Raw genomic sequence first — 18598 nt, 5'->3', positions numbered from 1 at the left:
AGGCAGAGGATCGGGAGGACCGGGCCTGCCTCTGCTGGGGGCCTGTCACTGGGATTCAGTGATGGCGGCCCAGGCTACAGAGCGCCGTGTCTTTGACAGAGTCTGACGTCGGTCATACGACACGGGCACTGCGTTGTCTCCCTGTTTTACAAATGAGAAAACTGTGTGTAGAAAGCCTGTATTCTCTCTCCGGGTGGGAGTGGGCGGTGGGGCCCTGAGCGTGTGTCTGTGGTAAGGAGATGACAGAGTCAACCACTCTGAGGGGGTCGTGGTGGGGTGAGAGATTACGACCCGCTGATTCAGCGGGTGTGGGCCAGGTGGTGGTGAATAGAGAAGGAGTACCTGTGTCCTCGGGCCCCTCTCACCCGCTCCTTCTCTCCCCTGTCCATACAGATAGCCCCCTCCCCTGAGCTGAGCCAGGAGCCAATGGCCAGGGACAAAGCCAACCCCTGTGAGGTGGACCAAGAGAAATATGATGCTGATGACAACGTGAAGATCATCTGCCTGGGGGACAGCGCTGTGGGCAAGTCCAAGTATGCTGGGAAATTGGGGGAGAAAGGCAGGGCCCAGAGTGGGTCTGAGCTCTCAGAAGTTCTCTGGAGGCACAGTGGAGCACAGCTTCTGTGGGAGTCATGAGAGTAGTTTGGCTGGAGCCCAGATGTGCACTGGGGAAATGGGGAGACTAGGGGATCACATCAGCACCTGTGGGGGCTCAAGTCATAGGACTAAGGAAGTTGAGCTTTTCCATGAGTACTGGCAGACGGTGTGGAGCAGGTCACCCTAGAGATCACTGGAGCAGTCCAGGCTGAGGAGGGAGAACTGGGGTGTTCCTGTATGTGGTTGTGGACTGAGAGACTGAAGTTGGAGGAAGTGTGACAGATGTGACTAACACAACCAGTGACAGACTGGGTAAAGGTAGTAAAAATGCTTTCTCCGGGGGACTCACTGAGCTCAAAGAGTGAGTAGAAATCACAACTAAGCATGCTCAACGTAAAGACTGGCTTAATTTTTAAAAAATATATTTTAGAGAGAGAGAGAAAGAAACATCAATGATGAGAGAGAATCATTGATCGGCTGCCTCCTGCACGCCCTCTACTGGGGATTGAGCCCAAACCCCGTCATGTGCCCTTGACTGGAATTGAACCTGGAACCCTGCAGTCTGCAGGCTGATGCTCTATCCACTGAGCCAAATTGGTTAGGGCAAGGTTGGCTTATTTTTTAACTGATGTCAGTACCTATGTGCACAAGATTGGAACGGAGGCTCTGGCACCTTCTCTCCAGGAGCTGTGATCCTAGTTCTCACCTGTCTTGGGCTAGCAAGGGCACACATCCATTTCTGCCTTCACAGAATGAGGGTGGACCTGCCCCAAACAAATGTCTTGTGTAATCTTCCCTCCCAGGTGCTCCAGAACCACATTGTTGTCCACCTTTATCTTTGACTAACAAGGCCTTGGACTTGAGTAGCTGTGAATGAGTCTCTGGGGATTTGCTGGTTCTCAGGCTGTCTTCATGAATTCATGCCCACAGCACCCAGTGCAGCTCTCATTTAGTCTGATGTGATCCCATTTGTTTATATTTTCTTTTGTTGTCCAAGGAGACATATCCAAAAACAAAAGTCAATATATGTAGGTGGCCTAGTTTCTTTCTTTCTTTCTTTTTTTTTTTTTTTGGCATGTTATCTATGCAGTTTTCCCAACACCATTTATTGAACAGACTGTTTTTACCCCATTGTATGTTTTTGCTTCCTTTGTCACTTATTAATTGACCATAAAGGTGTGGGTTTATTTCTGGGCTCTCTATTCTGTTACATTGATCTGTGTGTCTGTTTTTATGTCACTAACATACTGTTTTGATTACTATGGCCTTGTAGTATAATTTTATATCAGGTAGCATGATTCCACCAACTTTGTTCTTCTTTCCCAAGATTGCTGTGACTATTCAGGGTCTTTTGTGGTTCCATATAAACTTTAGGGTTATTTGTCCTAATTTTGTGAAATACGCCATTGGTCTTTTCATGGGAATTGCATTGACATTATAGATTGTTGCGGGAAGTATGGACTTTTTAATGGCGTTAATTCTTCCTAGTGTTGGGTCCTTATTTATATCTTCTATTTCTGTGCTGAAAAGTAGTCCACTGTTGAGACTTGCTATATTTTTCATTTACTTCAAGCACATCTGCACTTGCTCAGTGGTGCGTTTTTATGAAGCTGCTTTATCAGCCTTGTCAGATGATTGCAACATCTGGCTTGTCATAGTGTTGGCGTCTGCTGATAGTCATTTTGCATTCTGTTGGAGAGTTTCCTGGTTCTTGGTATGATGAATGATTTTCTGCTGAAACTGGGACATTTTGAATATTGTGTTATTTAAACTTCTGTCTGAGTTGGCTTCCTGTGGTGCTCTTCACTGGGGAAGGAGGAGGGGCTGCACCACCCCCACCCACCGCCTCTGACTGTGAGGTCTCAGCTGACACTGTGCGGGGAGGGAACCTCGTTACCCTCTGCAGGGAAGAAGTCCACTCTCTACCTGGCCTTGTGGGACACTAGTTACAGTCTCAAAAGCATGGAAGTCTGCTCGGCTCCTCACTCAGCCTTTGCTTGTGGGGGTGAGGGCATGGCTGCAATATGCCATGGTGTTTGGAAGGTGGTTATAGTCTAGATGTTTTTTTACCTAGGCCCTGGGGATGCAGAAATAAACTAAAAATTCAAAAATTACTTCCATGTGCATCCCACTCTATCTGAGAGATATCATAAGTAAAATATGTATGTTTCCATTGGTGCTACCTGCGGGGCAGCGAGGCACTGCAAGGTGAGATAGAACTTGCCTGCTCATCATAAATATGATCATCAGGGAAGGTCTCATTGCTCAGGTGACCTTTGACCAAAGCCTGGAAGACCTGCAGATTGTGGGGGAAACAGATTTCAGGCTGGGGATACAGCCTTCCTGGCCTCAAGCTTCCCATTTATAACGCAGTGGTGACTGCGGTGTCCACAGTGCAGAGGTGGAGATAGTGGATCTCCGAGCCTCACAGGACTGGTGCACACAGCAGCGTGAGCTGTTAGGTCATGGAGGTTAGTCATGTAAGTCCCAGGTTCCATGCGTGAAGAAGGAGGGATGGCACTAACTAGGTCCCTCGGCAGAATCAGATCTAGTTGGTTACACAAGTTCAGTTTTAGATTGGTTGTGTTTACTATGGTCCACACAGATCTCCAGCATAGACACACGCAGAGCTCAGGTGACGGGTCTTTGCTTCTTCAGCTCGCGTTGCTGATCAGCTGCTGTGGTGCCTGCCGTGGGCAGAGCAGCTGTGTGTGCTGGGAACTTCAGGGGAGTCAGGAAGAGGGAGGTCCTGGGCATCATCCTTAAAGGGAACCTGTGTGGCTGAGGATCGAATGGGAGGGGCCACAGGTGACTTCAGCTTGTGGCCCCTGGGGGGGACGTGCCTGACCATCGTGCACGTTCTCCTTACAGACTCATGGAGAGATTTCTCATGGATGGATTGTATCCTTCAAGGTTTGAGATGCTGCATATATTGGGCCTTACTTGTATTTGGATTTGCTATATATTAGGAGGGTGGTAGAGTGGCTAATAGTGCCTGCCAAAAGCCTGGATCCCTGTGCAAATCACTTTACCTATCTCACCTCAAAGCTTGGGCTCCTGATATTTAATAATTCTCTGGTGTGAATGAGCTCTATGAAATATGAGCTGCCAGCCCCACCCTCTCCCCATGAATCATTCGTGCTGCAGGTTGGGAGTGAGACCTGCCTGGCAACCAGGATAGTTTACAAAGCTTCCCAGGTGAACCCACTGGGAACTGTGGGTGAGGGAGTTGGGGCGTTTCTTGCCTCACCTTCCATCAGGTCTCCCTTACACCCACCCACCTGCATGTCCTGTGTCCCAGGGGTGACTGCCCACGTCTTGCTGCTTCAGGAAGGGGTACCTGCAGGGGTCCTGTTGGGGTTTCACACACAGGCCAACTACAGTTCACAGCTGGTCAGCTGTCTGGCTTGTGGTAGCTTTCTTCCCTGAAACGGTCATATGGATAAAGTAACACGTGGCGCTGCTTATGACAGCCTATCTGTGAAGTTCCGTTCCAGGGGTCCCCTCGGACCCAGGTGGTCCGGACACACTGCCGGGCTCTCCCACTCGTCCTCGCCCATGGAGCTGGTGCCAGAGATACCTGAGGCAGATTCATTCCATTTAAAATCGAAATAATGCCAGAAAGAAAAGAAGAGAAAGAGCCCATTCTGTCACACCAACCTCTCCCCTTTTTGTTCACCTTTGCTCCTTAACCTGACCACAGTCAGCCCCAGCAGCTATCCACGTATGCCCTGACCCTGTATAAGCACACAGCTACTGTGGATGGCAAGACCATTCTTGTGGGTGAGCAACACAATTACTCCAACTCTCAGGCAGGGGGTGGGGGGTGGAAGGGAGACAAGGTCTGAGGGAGAGAATCCAGTGGGAGGAAATGAGACCCCAGCAGGGATGCAGGCGCGGGGTGGCAGGAAGGCCACCTGCTGAGAGCCTGGGGGCCTGCGAGGGGAGGAAGATGCAGGGGCTCATTTCCAGTGCTCTGACCTCCTGTTCTGATGGAGCCAGCATCCAGACATAACAAACATGGCCTGAAAATTCTCTTCCACAAAGGGCTCTGACTTACCGTGAGGTGACAACCTTCCCCTTGGCCAGGCCCAACATCCTGCCTAAACGTGTTCACCATCTGCAGTCACCACACAGGGGGACATGGGGGTGGGAGGAAGCTTCTCCTTGGGGCTTCCTGTCTGCATTCTCCATCCTCCTGGCCCTGTGCCTCCTCTCATCCACCCACACACACACAGGTGTGCACAGGCCTCTCAGCTCAGCCAGGCTTCCTGGGTCCTGACAGCACGCTGGGTGGACTCCATGTCCCCCATGCTTCCGCGCAGACACCTCCGTGGAGATGCTCAGGGTCCCTGCCCTCCAGCCTGTCAGACAGTCAGAGCTGTGTTCACATTGCAGACTTTTGGGACACGGCGGGCCAGGAGCGGTTCCAGAGTATGCATGCCTCCTACTACCACAAGGCCCACGCCTGCATCATGGTATGAGACCTGCTGGGAGGTGGGCGACGACTCTGGGCAATTCTAGCCTGGGGGGGAGGGGCAAGGGGCCCAGCAATACTGAGGGGGCTCCTGAGGTCTCCCATGACCATCCCTGGTGGTGCTCACTAAGGACAGACGCTGTGGGGCTGAAAGGAAAGCAGTTCTCAGGGGACTTTCCCTCCCAAACCAGCCCTTTCCTCTCCCTCCCAGCCTTCATCTCGCTGTCTAGAATAGTATCCTGAGGTGCCCCCTGCAGCCCAGGCTGGGGTCATAGTGTCACAGCAGGACAGGAAACAGCACTGGGAAGAGCCAGGACATGAGAGATTTGTGTCAGCCTGTCAGCCACTGTCCTTCAGGACCTGCCCATGAACTCTCTGGTCCTACTCTCCCTTAAGTACAAAAGCCCTTGAAATTTTCCAGAATTTTAGCTAATGTCTGCAAGGGGACAGAAGAGGGTGGCAAGGTGAGGCAGTGAGGGCAATATCATGCCAGGAGTCACACATGACCCTGGAGAGCTGGGAAGGTGGGTCCCAGCCGCTCTGCCTTAGTTCAGCCCTGGCCCTTGGTGCTCAGAGCTCACTTCTCTTTTCTCTCTGGGAGTGACCTCCCCTGGCCTCTGACACACCTCCATGGGCTCCTCTTGCACCCTCTTCTGAGGCTTGGCGTGCAGTCCCTCCTGCTGCATGGCCTGGCAGGTAGAAAGCACCTATCTCTGATGACCACAAGGGGATCCCATAGTCCCAGAGGGAGCTGGGGTTCCACCCTCACCTTGAACCTCTGACAGGAGGGCTCCTCATCCCAGCCAGCTCCTTGGCTCCCACAATGAGGAAAGGAAGCTCCAGAAATAAGACCTGGGAAAATGTGACTGTTGGATGGTGATCACAGGAGGCAGCCTGGTATGAAGCAGGAGTTTTGTCACAAGAATGCTTTACAAGAAGTCTGTTGGGATTTCAAGACAACCTGGTCACTTGTTGGCATTGGTCCTGGGAGAACCATGGATGAGCCTCCCCGGTGGACCTCCTGCTGTCTTGGATGTGACAGCTGCTGATCTACACCTGCCGCGTGCACGCAAGGCCTGGTCCTGGTCCATGTAGCTCCCACGAAAGGCTGGGCCATCTAGAAGTAATAGCAGCCATTCCAGCGGGAGACAGGCTTGTCGTCACATTCCCTGTTGTGTGGGGTGGTTCAGGGCAGTGAGTTTATTCCAGAGGACAGACAGCTTGGAAGCAGGAGGCTGGCCTCCAAGGGGCTTGAGGGTCCCTGCACCGCAGCTCGAGGCATTAAGGCAAATCTGAGGTGCTCACACTTCCTGCTGGTATTTTAAAGTAGGTAAAAACTACGAGTTTCAAAAAGTTAATAAAATTAAAAGCTAAAAAATAATAAAATGTAAAAATTAACTTTTAAAAGTTTGCAATACAAAGTGAACAGAAGGTTAAAGGCTTAGAGTTTAAAGTAAAAAATAGTATCTAAAGTGAACTTCTGGAAACACTTTACATTATTACGAAGGAATTTTAAAACACTTTCAGCAATAAAAATAATAGACTAAGGAAAAAGTTTACAGTTTTTTACAAACTGTTGATTAGTAAGGTGATACAACATGGTTAAAATAGATAAATTAGGTGACAAGATGGAAAAAAAGATTTTTAAAACCACTTTGATACTGGGGGCTTTCCGGAGAAGGGCGGGAACAGGTACAGCCTCTGGTCAGAGAGACTGCAGCTGAGCAGGGGCCCAGTCCCAGTTCCCAAGCCTGTGACGTGCACCAAGCTCACTGCCCGTGTGGGCAAGTTGCCTGGGTGGCATATGGAGACGTTGACACACCCAAGCTACTTCTCTGCTTATTGCAGGTGTTCGATGTGCAGAGGAAAGTCACGTATAAGAACCTGGGCACCTGGTACACGGAGCTTCGGGAGTTCAGGCCAGAGATCCCGTGTGTCGTGGTGGCCAATAAAATCGATGGTAGGGCCACCCCTGGGTCTGGGGTCAGCAGTTCACGGGGACCCACCACAGGTTTCTTCCAGTTTTCCAGGGCCATGAGTCTTCAATGATTCATCCTTCCCAAGACACAGCCATTGGTTGAAGGCCCTCACTCCCTTCCCAGTAAAGAGCCCACTTTCTGGAATGGGGCTGCCGGTGACCCACCCTGCAAACCCCTCTGTCTTTCCCTGGATGGGCAGGCCTGTCTCCTACCTTCTCTCTACAGCTGACATAAAGGTGACCCAAAAAAGCTTCAATTTTGCCAGGAAGTTCTCCCTACCCCTGTACTTTGTCTCAGCTGCTGATGGCACCAACGTGGTGAAGGTAATACTGGTCTGCAGAGGTCAGACAGCCAGGTGGTGAAGGACAGGGAAACCACAAGAGAAGGACTGGCAGAGGGGGTGGGCACTGGGGCTAACAGGTAGGGGTCCCTGTGGCATTGACAGAGGGGAGCTGATGGGCCCATGGGTGGAGTCAGGCTGATGGGAAGAAAGGAAATTGAGGGGTGACTTTGCTGATATTGGACTTAAGTGTTGTGTGGACTTAAAACCTGGCCAGTGGGTCCAAGGCAGGCAGAGCCCAGGTCACTGGTACCCATGGCCATGTTTTCCTTCTTCCCCAGCTCTTCAACGACGCAATTCGATTAGCTGTGTCCTACAAGCAGAATTCCCAGGACTTCATGGATGAGGTTTTGCAGGAGCTTGAGGTAGGTCAGGCCCGTGTTAGGGGGGATCCCAAAAAGGCTTCTCTTCAGAGGGTATGGAGCATAAGCCAACAGAGTGGCTCTTGCAGGCAGTACCTGCTGGCACATGCACCACCGTGGATGTATCGCCGCAGGCGGGCAAGCATAGGGCCAGGCCTCACCTGAAACCTTGTCCACAGAACATTGATTTGGAGCAAAAGGAAGAGGATCTGCCAGACCAAGAGCAGTGTGGCAGCACCAAGAACCTGCCTCCCTCCTGAGCCCGAGGATGCCTCTCCCCTCACAGCTCCAGCTCCGAACTGAGAAACTTCATGACCTTCCATACCCAATCCTCTACAGCCACCCCCTGTGCTGAAGGACAGGGACAGGGCATCACCATCCAGACCTTGACCAGGATTGGAGATCAATCCCTCTCTAGGGTTGGACAGAGAAGAGAATCTTGGAACCTGCTTCGTGTGTCTTTTAAATAAAAGGAAATTTTGGTGTTTTTTATTGTCTCCCAGAACAGTTAAAAGCCCAACTTCAGCATGAGACATTCCTTCCCATTCCAAGCAGTGGTGGGACGTGGTGCCCGGGCAGCCAGGGCATAGACATGCCCTTCTCTCCAGTACCTGTGGCTCACTGATGTGCTTAGTGATCATCTTGTACGTCATTTCCACTGTATTTTTTATGTTTTCCTTTTACAATAAAGGTTGGATTACATAACCATTGAACACGTGCGTGTTTTGTGGGTCTGGTTTTCACTGGGCCAACAGCATGAAAGAATTTGCAGGTCTCCAGCCGCCATAGTGCAGGAGACTGCCCTGATGTCTGGGGTCACCCAGGTTAACTCTGTACTTACTGGGATAAAGACCACTCACTGCCACTGAGTGTTTTAAAAAGAATGAGTTTGGGGGGGTGGGGGGGAGATGGGGAAAGAACAAACTTTTCCTCTCTAAGTTACAGATCCTTACTACGATTTCTATTTAAGAGATTAAAGCTGAACAAGGATTTACAGGAATGTGTTACTCTGGTGAGGTGGGCTTTTTAAAAACAATAAAAACAAAATACCCTTGAGTTACTGTAAATAACAAGTATTTTTTAAATGTAATGACTTTATTGAGATGTATTTCAAATACCCTAAGGCTCACCATTGATATTGGTTCTACATAACCATTGTGCATCAGGGTCCTTCCAGGCAGAGCCTGAGGAGCCACCTCCTCACTAACTTACTGGGGCAGTTCTCTCAGAAAACCAGTGGGCTAGAGCAAGGCAGGAGCAGAAGCAGAAGCTGAGCAGGTGTGGGCTCAGCAGGGCCAGCTTTCATCTCCCTGCCCTCCTGCTCAGGGATGCTCTGCAGGACAAGCTGCCCCACAGATCCCACATGAGACCAGGGTTTTGTCCAGTCATCCATGGGAGCAGGGGGTGGAGAGGTGGCTCACAGCCCCAGGCCAAGCACAGCAGCTCTGAGTTACCAGCACAAAGCAATTGTTCTGCAGGTTGCCAGCAACGTCCACACCACTCACCCTGCTGTTGCTCAGATCCACCTGCTTTGTAAAGTTCATTCTGTCTTGACTGATGCAAGAAACGCCACCCTCAAAATTTTTTTGGTAATAATTTATTGAATTGGAATTTACATAACAAAACCATTTTAACCCTTTGAGTGCCACCTGTCAATAAAGAGTGAACTACTAGCATCTAATAGTGACTGCAGGAGGAGCGCAATAGCGCTCCCGGCACTTTTGGCGAAAGACAGGAGGAGTGCGATCATGCTCCCTGGTACTCTAAGGGTTAAAGTAAATAATACAGTGCCATTTATACAGTTACAATGTTGAGCAACTCTTACCTCCAGTTCTAAAACATTTCCATCTCTTAAAAGTAAAACCCTTTACTCATTAAGTCATTTCTCCTTCAGCCCCTGGCAAGTACAAATCTGTATCTGTCTCTATAGATTTATCAATTCTGGACATTTCATATAAATGGAATGATACAATATGTCACCCTTTGTCCTTCAGTTGTATAATGTATCCAGATGTAACCATTTATCATGGTCTTCATTCCATGTCTGAATAACAATTCACCCTATCTAATAAAAGAGTAATATGCAAATTAACCATCACTCCATCACAAAGATGGTGGCAGCCACTGAGCTGAAGCAAGCAGGAGGTTTGGGTTGCCCACGGTGATGGAGGAAGCCAAGCTTCCCGCCTGCCCTGGCCAGCCCTGGCCAGTCAGCTCTGCTCAAGGCTACAAATTTTCCATTATAGAAGATAAATAAATTCCAGATACCTGCTGAAAAAAAAGAAAAAAAGGACAGTCTGGGAGCTTGGGTCACTAGGGGGCGTGGCCAGCCTGAAAATGGCAATCAGCCCCTCACCCAGGCTGGCCAGGCACCCCAGCGGGGACCTCTACCCTGAAGGGGCTGTGGCCAGCCTGAAAACAGCCCTCAGCCCCTCACCCAGGCTGGCCAGGCACCCCATCAGGACCCCGCCCCCCCAGCAGGTGGACATCCCCTGAGGGGTCCCAGACTGCGAGAGGGTGCAGGCCAGGCTGAGGGACCCCCCCCCCCCCCGAAGTGCACACATTTTTGTGTACTGGGCCTCTAGTTGTATTTATTAACAACAGTTTGTTTTCTGTTTTTCTTAATCCTCACCCGGGGATATTTTTCTATTGATTTTTAGAGTGGAAGAGAGATATAAAGACAGAAATATTGATGTGAGAGAACACATCAGTTGGTTGCCTCCTGCATGCACCCTGACCAGGGCCGGGCCAGGGAAGAACCTGCAACCGAGGTACATGCCTTTGACCGGAATCAAACCGTGGACTCTTCAGTCCACAGGCCGCTGCTCTATCCACTGAGCCAAACCCACTAGAGCCACAACAGTTTATTGTTTCCTAGTTGATGGACAGTTGGGCTGTCTCTATCTTTCAGTGACATGCTGTCACAGGTACTTATGTGAGCATCAGTCTTCAGTTCTTTGGTGTCTTAGCCTGCTGGGGTCCAGCCCCAGCAGGTCCAGGGGTCCCCAAAGGTGTGGACGGAGTCGGCGAAGAGGGAATGACACGGAGACAGCGTTCAGTTGATCAGCAGCCTAGGCAGGATCTCTAGCCAAGTTCTAGTCATGATCTCCAGCGAAGTTCTGGTTAGGATCTCCAGCCAGGTTCTGTGGCCATGTTCTCTCGCTAGGTTCTCCAGTCAATCTCTATTCCAAAGGTTAGGGCGTTTCTTATCTCCATTCCAGGGAGTAAAGATTATGTAGCTTAAGCATGATTATTCGTAGTTAAAGAGATTAATTACCCGCTTGGCTCTTAGTGAAGGGATTTTATTCCCTCCCTAACTTCAGGGGAAAATCTCTACCTGGGGAAACAACCTTTCTCGGAGAGGTGACCTTGGTTAAAACACATAGTGCCAAGAAGGTGAGCAAATATATTAGGAACAGTATGCCATATATGCCAGGTCCCTTGAAACAGCAAGGATGGACCGGCTCCCGGCATTAGCCAGCTAAGGTACGCTAGTTATGAGGCCTCCAAACTCAGATATGGACAGGGATCTTGTGTCCTGAAACTTTGCTAAACTCTTTTATTAACTTTACAAGTTTTTCTGTGCAGTCAGCCACTGCCTGGAGCCACTAAACAAGAGCTACTGGGCAATCTGTAGATGGCTGTCATTTGTATTTGGCTTGGAAGTGCCCAGGCAAGGCCAAGTTGTGAAGCCAGGCAGGCTGGTGCTAGTGCCAGGTCTTGGGTTCTTATTGATAGGTTTGGGGCATGCTGATACCATCTGCTGCTTGTTTAAGAAATTGTAGGAAAGTCTGAAGCCTGAGCTAGGACAGGCCATTCATATGGAAAAGCCACTGCAAACAGCTTGGATGGGGCTGCAAGTAGGATGGGGTGGGATGTCAGGGAATCACCAGGGTGGAGCAGACAGTGTGAGCTAGGCTGATGGAAATTCAGATATGGCTGCCAGTCAGCTCTGGGACAGGAGAGGTCCCAGCATAGGAACAATGACCCCTCAGAGCACCTCCCTCCGGGAGAAATCTGTTCCTGCCCCAGTGCCAGACAATCCAGTTCCTCTCAGTATTTCTCTGGTTCCCCCAATGCCACCACCCAGGACTAGAGCTCAGAGGGATAGAGTCCAAGTAAGTCTGTGTGTTGGGCCTTTAAGAGGAACTGCCTAGGTCTCCAGCAACTTCCGTATGTCATTGACCCACACTCCCCACTGGGTTTTACAACGCAAAGTTACAGGGACTTCTCTTCCCTGCTCTGGAACTCTGGGCTGGGGGTCTCATATGGGGCTGGGACCCCTTGCTTCTCAAAGGAGGCCTCCAAAGCAGAGATCTCCCTCCCAATTAAAAACACATGTCAGAGCAGCCAGGTCCGCGCCTCTGTCTCTCCATGTCTTTCTTCTTTACTTCTCTAGTTGTAGGACTTCCATTCAGCCAGATTTCAGGCAGTGCTGAATAATGATTGTTCTATATTTTAGTTGAAATTTTGATGTGGTTGTGGGAGGTGGCAAGTACCTGCATTTACCTCTGCCACCATCTTGGTTCTCCTCTCACTAATTCTTTTTCTTTTCTGTTTTAAATATATTTTTACTGATTTCAGGAGGAAGAGAGAGGGAGAGAGAGAAACATCAATGCTGAGAGAGACTCATTGATCAGCTGCCTTCTGCATGCTCCACACTGGGGATTGTGCCTGCAATCTGGGCATGTGCCCTGACTGGGAATCGAAACCTGACCTCCTGGTTCATAGGTCGATGCTCAACCACTGAGTCATGCTGGCCAGGCTTTTTTTTTTTTTAATCCTCACCCAAGGATATGCTTTCATTGATTTTAGAGAGAGAGGAAGGGAGAGAGAGAAACATTAATGTGAGAGAGTAACATTGATTATTTGCCTCCTATATGCAGCCAGATAGGGATCAAACCCTCAAACTAGGTCTATGCTCTGACCAGGAATCAAACCTGCCACCTTTGGGTATACAGGGCAAGCTCCAACCAACTAAGCCACCTGGCCACGGCCCAGCACTATTTGTTGAAGGCACTCCCTTTGAATGGCTTTGCCACCCTTGTCAAATATCAATTGGTCATAGTTGTATGTGTTTATTCTGGACTCGCACTGCTCTTCCTTTGGTTTGGACGTCTATCCTTATCCCAATACTGCATGTTTTAATTGCTGTAGTTCTGCAGTACTGTTTTAAAATTGGGAAGTGTGGACTGTGCCCTCTCATTAGTCCCAGGCTTGAACCTGTCCAAAACACTGTAGCTGCTCCCCACAACATCTTAACACTATTCAGTCTTCTAGTCAATGAACACTGAGTGTCCATCCATTTATTTTGGTCTTTAATTTCTCTTGGCGATGTTTGTAGTTTTCATGTACAAATATTTCCCCTCTTTTTGTTGTTGTTGTTAATTTTCTCCCGAGGATATTTTCCCATTGGTTTTTCAAGAGAGTGGAAGGGAGGGAGAGGAGAGAGAGAAAGGAACATCGATGAGATAGAGACATTGATCAGTTGTCCCCTGTACACACCCCAATCAGGATCAGGGATCAAACCCACAACCCAGGCACATGCCCTTGACCAGGACTCAAACCCATGACCCTTCAGTGTGTGGGCCAATGCTCTAACCACTGAGTAACACTGGCCAGGGCCAAGTCTTCCACCTCTTAATTAAATTTCCTTCTAGGTATTTTTTGGATGCTATTTTCTTTTTTGAGTTTTCATTGCTTGTTATAGAAACACAGCTGATTTTAGTGTGTCGATCTTGTGCCCTGAAACTTTGCTAAATTCTCTTATTAACTTTAGTAGTTTTTCTGTGAGTACTTTGGGATTTTCCATACATAGAATCATCATGGATATATGGAAAAAAAGTTTCATTTCCTAATCTGGATACCTTTTTTAAAAAATATATGTTTTATTGATTTTTTTTACAGAGGAAGGGAGAGGAATAGAGAGTTAGAAACATCGATGAAAGAGAAACCTTGATCAGCTGCCTCCTGCACACCCTGCACTGGGGATGTGTCCCCAACCAAAGTACATGTCCTTGACCGGAATCGAACCTGGGACCCTTGAGTCCGCAGGCCGACAAGTTATCCACTGAGCCAAACAGGTTAGGGTATGGATACCTTTTATTTTGTTTTCCTGCCTAATTTCTCTGACTAGAATTTCTAGTACTATTTGAATTAAAGTTGCAGGTATCCTTGTCTTACGCCTGGTTTTAGGGGGAAATTTTTCAGTGTTTCAAAACTGAAAACAATGTTATGATTTTTTCATACGGCCTTTGTCATGTTGTAGATGTTCTCCTCTATTTCTAATTTTCTGAGTGCTTTTACTGTTAATGCTTTTTTGGCATGAGTCAAGATGACTGTGTGGTTTTTTCAACCTCTATCTAGCAATGTGGCCTATTACATTGATTAATTTTTATATATTGAACCACCCTTGCATTCCTGTGATAAATCCCATGTGTTCATGGTGTATAATTATTTTAATTCAGCAATACATTAAAAAGATCATTCACAATGATCAAGTGGGATTTATTCATGAGATGAAAATTTGATTCAGTATTTTCAAATCAATTAACATCACATAAACAAAATGAAGGATAAAAATCATATACGCATATCAATAGATGCAGAAAGCATTCCACTTCTGAGTGTTCACCCAAGAAGTGGAAGCACATGTTTATACAAATGTTCCCATACAGAAACCAGAGGTAGGTCCTTTGTGATTCGTTACCAAGAATATAGTTTCTACAGCAAAACCCACAAGGTAACCTGTTTCTTGATGAATTGTCTATGCATTAATGATGAATGACTTCCATTTTTCCCATTTCCATTTAAAAATTACAGTCATTTGGGATGTTTACTCTGATCAAGTTCACAGTGAGAAATCCCTCCCCTCCGTTGGTATTGTACATCTGTTATTCCTGACAGGCCCACCTTTCTGGAGTTGGACTTATACCTGTGTACTTTCAGTTGCTGTCAAGCATTTTGTTATTGTACCTAGCAGTTAAGACTCATCATGAATTCTATTTCAACAAATACTTATCATTTGCCTGACCTTCCCACAAGGGAAGTCTCTGATGGTGTACCCGAAAGCCTCACTCACACTTCCCTCCAGGTGGACATCCACGTGTCCACCACCACAACCGTCCATGAGGAGACAGGATGAACTAAGGACAAGGGTTCAAGCATGTGCAGGGGAGAGGACTGAAGAATCCATTCTGGGTCCCAGAAGGCTCCGCAGAGAAGGGGTGAGGGGAACTCCTGGTACAGGGCTCCTCCACAGCTTGCCCAGACTCCTCTATGCCCCCCGATGCCCACGTTGAGGCCCAACCTGCCCCACCACTTCCACAGGCAGGCCCACTAGCTCTGGCTCTGGCTCAGGAACACCCAGGGAGGGCAAGAGTGGGTCCTGTGTTGCTGCAGTTACTGTCTCTGCTTTTTGGACCATGTGCCTCATAATTTGGCTCCTGTCTTGTCCTGTGACCAGCACACTGGGTTTTGTTCAGTGTTTAGCAGGTGACTTAGTGTCTGGCACCAGGGTTAAGAAATGAGCTTTAGAAGAGTCAGTCAAAACCAATGGAATGGAAAATCATGCCAGCTCCAATCTGAGCAATGCCCGCTCTTAGCCAACATGATAGAATTTGTATTTTTTTTAATTTTTATTTAAACAAATGTCACCACACTACAGAGCTGTGGGCAACTAAGTCTCCTGTGTGGCCTAACCATTTCAGGGGTCATAAGTGGACAAACAGTGGGCACCTAGGTGCCCCTTGCAGGTGAGTATAATGTTGTCCAGCAGCATCTCATCGCCAGCCCACATGCATGTGCGTTTCCAGGTCAGCTCTGCTCTGCATCTTCCCAAGGCCACGTAGCTGGTGAGGGTAGAACAGGGGGTTTGTTTGTACCCAGGCAGATGGGCGAGTCTGGAAAACAAAGACTCATGGCTGCTTCCTCTGTCCACCTTGCAGCCCAAACAAGAGGAGAAGAGTCCCTCAGTCTCTTGCGCCCAGGCTTCCTCCACGTGCTCCTGCACCGTCATCCTGGGACTATCTTGCACCTGACACACAGCTTCCTGGACCTGGGCACCTGGGTGCTCACCAGGAGCCAGGAGTGTTTTTTAACCCCACGAAGACGTTTGATTTCTGACCCCACTGGAGTGGACAGCTGACCGACCCCATCGGAATTTCTTTCCCAGGAATTTGCAAGTGGACACAAGTGATTCTGGTTGAGTGCAGACTTCAGGTGGTTGGCTACTCTACAGAAAGTCCAGACGGGGGTTGTTCCATAGGCTCCTCACTATTCCTGGTGTCTGCTGCTGGCCCTTCCTATTGGTTCTGTGTGACACCTTTGCATCCTCATAACACCTCATTTTCCCTCATCACTAAAACAGCTTAACTTGGTTTCTCTCTCTTATGACAGAAGGTCTTAAAATAAGGACTCCCAAATGGTAAGGAAACCATTAAGAGCTCACTCACACAGGTATCCAAAAGTACCTGCCATTGCAACCCTGGAAAGCTCTGGAAAATCATAATTTTTCCAATATGCTTGAATCCAGGAAGTAATAGAGTTGAGCCACAGGCCAGAAATGAGCTTGAACAGACAATCTCCTGCCAGAGCAACAGCAAGTTGGGTCTGTGGTGGACATTCGTCGCTTAGCTGCCCAGTCACCAGACACCCTTTGTGTTCTGGGGACCCCACCCTTCCACACCCAGTCCTCTCATGGATCTGTCTCCATACACTAGGACAGTGTGTCTCCCCTGGAGCTGCCCCACACCCTTCTTCCCAGTCAGACCACCTTATAGGAGCTTTTTCCAGACCTCACCCCCACTGATTTAATGAACAGAGGACTAAGTGAGAAAGACCATCCCTGACCCACGTGCCCAGGTCAATTTGTTCATTTTGAAAATCAAGGTTAAAAAACACAATTGACTTAATGTACAACAATCCACCTGTTGAAGTGTGAAGGAGGGTAGAGTTGATGTGGGTTTGGGTTCAGTTGGGGAGGGCAGATAAGAAAAAAAAAAAAGGCTAAAGGACTTCATCACCACCAAGCCAGCATTACAAGAAATGCTAAAGGCATTGCTGTAAGGGATTGCTGAGAAGAAGAAACAGGGAGAGAAACCTAGCCATACAGAATAAAATAGTTATCGCTTCTCGGCCTTTTGGCTAAGATCAAGTGCAGAATAAAATGGCTATAAATAAGTACCTCTCATTAAAAACCCCAAATGTAAATGGATTAAATGCTCCAATCAAAAGGTGTAGGGTAGCTAAATGAATACAAAAACATGACCCAACTATATAGTGTCTACAAGAAACCCACATCAAAACAAAAGACACACACACAGGATGAAAGTGAAGGGATGGAAAAAATTTCTCCATGAAAGTGGAAAAGAAAAAAAAGCTGGAGTAGCAATACTCATATCTGACAAAATAGACTTTAAAAGAATCATGCTAAGCAAAATAAGCCAGTCAGAGAAAGATAAATATCATATGATCTCACTCATTTGTGGAATGTAATGAACAACATAAACTGATGAACAAAAATAGAGCTGGAAGGAGGGGAATATACTAGATTATAATAGAAGTAATCCTGTTATTTGCAGATTTTTAACATTTCTTATAACTTTTGTGATGTCATAACATGTTAGTACAGTTTTGGTAATATTATTATACTTAAAATCCTTTTATTCTTGAAATATTAATGTTTATTGCATGTTACAATATCACTTAAAATTGTTTTTCTTGAGATATTGTTTATTGCATGTAACATTTAAGATCATTTCTCTTGAAATATTAAGGTTTATTGAATGTAACATTAAAAAAAAAATGCCCCCTATCACGCTGATCCCGGTGCCGGGAGGCCTCGCGGCTCCGCTGATCCCAGTGCTGGGAGGCATATTACCCTTTTACTATACAGGGTAGAGGCCTGGTGCACGGGTGGGTGCCAGCTGGTTTGCCCTGAAGGGTGTCCTGGATCAGGGTGGAGGTCCCCACTAGGGTGCCTGGCCAGCCTGGGTGAGGGGATGAGGGCTGTTTGCAGGTTGGCCAAGCCCCCCAGCAGAGACCATCACCTCATGAGGGTGTGGCCATCTGGGTGAGGGGCTGATGGCTGTTTGCAGGCTGGCCATGGCCCCCCAGCCACCCAAGCTCCCAGTGGAGGCTGGCTGGAAGCAGGTATCTGGGATTTATTTATCTTCTATAATTGAAACTTTGTTGCCTTCAGCAGAGGCCACAGCCGGCCAGGGCAGGTGGGAAGCTTGGCTTCCTCCATCGCCCAGGCAACCAAGCCTCCTGCTTGCGAACGTTGGAGTCCTCCGTCACTGAAGCAAGCAAGCCTCATGTTAGTTTCAAGCTGCCTGGCTGCCGGCCGCCATCTTGGCTGGCAGTTAATTTGCATATTGCCCTGATTAGCCAATGGGAAGGGTAGCGGTCATACGCCAATTACCATGTTTCTCTTTTATTAGATAGGATGAATTTTTTATAATTAAATATTCTGCTTTTAAAATAAAAATAGATGTTTTTTGAGAAATAAAAACAATTTTTTTAAAAAGTCCAGAAAACATCTCTTCTTAGAGAAATATTGCTTTATTTACTTATTCATCTTTCTTTTCCTCCCACGGGAGTGAAGGTTTCACTAGGCCTTTTGACAGTAGGGTCAGCTCTTGGAGGCCTATGGCCTCCATTTCCTCATGGCCTCTTCCCATAAAACTCCTCGTGTTCCCCTTCAGGGTCTCTATGAGTTGCTGGAGTCGTTTGGCAAAAGAAGGAGCTTCAGTAGGTTTAGTGAAAGGTGGAGGTGGTTGGTGTGGTGTTGGAGGGGGTGGAGGTGGGGATAGGGCTGGGGGTCGGAGTAAGGGTGCGGTTT

The 18598-nt window shown here is 48.0% G+C and overlaps 2 protein-coding genes across 4 annotated transcripts in view; one reads left to right on the top strand and one right to left on the bottom strand.

Moving 5' to 3' along the window:
• The first annotated feature begins 6 nt into the window (after positions 1-6).
• RABL2B (RAB, member of RAS oncogene family-like 2B) lies at positions 7-8468 on the top strand. Of its 3 annotated transcripts, none has more exons than XM_006771095.2 (9): positions 7-231; positions 394-533; positions 3469-3498; positions 4301-4380; positions 4996-5075; positions 6923-7034; positions 7279-7376; positions 7675-7758; positions 8259-8468. In XM_006771095.2, the coding sequence occupies exons 2-9, from the start codon at positions 427-429 to the stop codon at positions 8265-8267; spliced, it is 600 nt and encodes a 199-aa protein (XP_006771158.1). In that variant the 5' UTR covers positions 7-231; positions 394-426; the 3' UTR covers positions 8268-8468. The 3 variants fall into 3 exon arrangements, with proteins under 3 accessions (XP_006771158.1, XP_006771156.1, XP_006771157.1); XM_006771093.2 differs by having other exon boundaries at positions 7935-8465; XM_006771094.2 differs by lacking the exon at positions 3469-3498 and having other exon boundaries at positions 7935-8468.
• Positions 8469-18326: 9858 nt separating this feature from the next.
• ACR (acrosin) overlaps positions 18327-18598 on the bottom strand; it is a 5749-nt gene continuing 5477 nt past the window's right edge. Inside the window, exon 6 of the mRNA XM_006771120.1 lies at positions 18327-18579. Within this exon, the coding sequence (XP_006771183.1) occupies positions 18327-18579 (253 nt within the window). The remainder of the gene's footprint in view (positions 18580-18598) is intronic.

This window comes from Myotis davidii, unplaced genomic scaffold (genome assembly GCF_000327345.1).
Source record: "Myotis davidii unplaced genomic scaffold, ASM32734v1 scaffold845, whole genome shotgun sequence".
In the NCBI taxonomy this organism is placed as follows: domain Eukaryota; kingdom Metazoa; phylum Chordata; class Mammalia; order Chiroptera; family Vespertilionidae; genus Myotis; species Myotis davidii.
This window is presented reverse-complemented; position numbering and strand designations above follow the sequence as displayed.

Excerpts from the sequence above, each read along its gene's own strand:
- RABL2B (XM_006771093.2), top strand. The coding sequence starts at position 427 with ATGGCCAGGGACAAAGCCAACCCCTGTGAGGTGGACCAAGAGAAATAT. Across the intron at positions 5,076-6,922 it reads AGGCCCACGCCTGCATCATG|GTGTTCGATGTGCAGAGGAA; the intron begins GTATGAGACCTG and ends TGCTTATTGCAG. Across the intron at positions 7,759-7,934 it reads AGGTTTTGCAGGAGCTTGAG|AACATTGATTTGGAGCAAAA; the intron begins GTAGGTCAGGCC and ends CCTTGTCCACAG.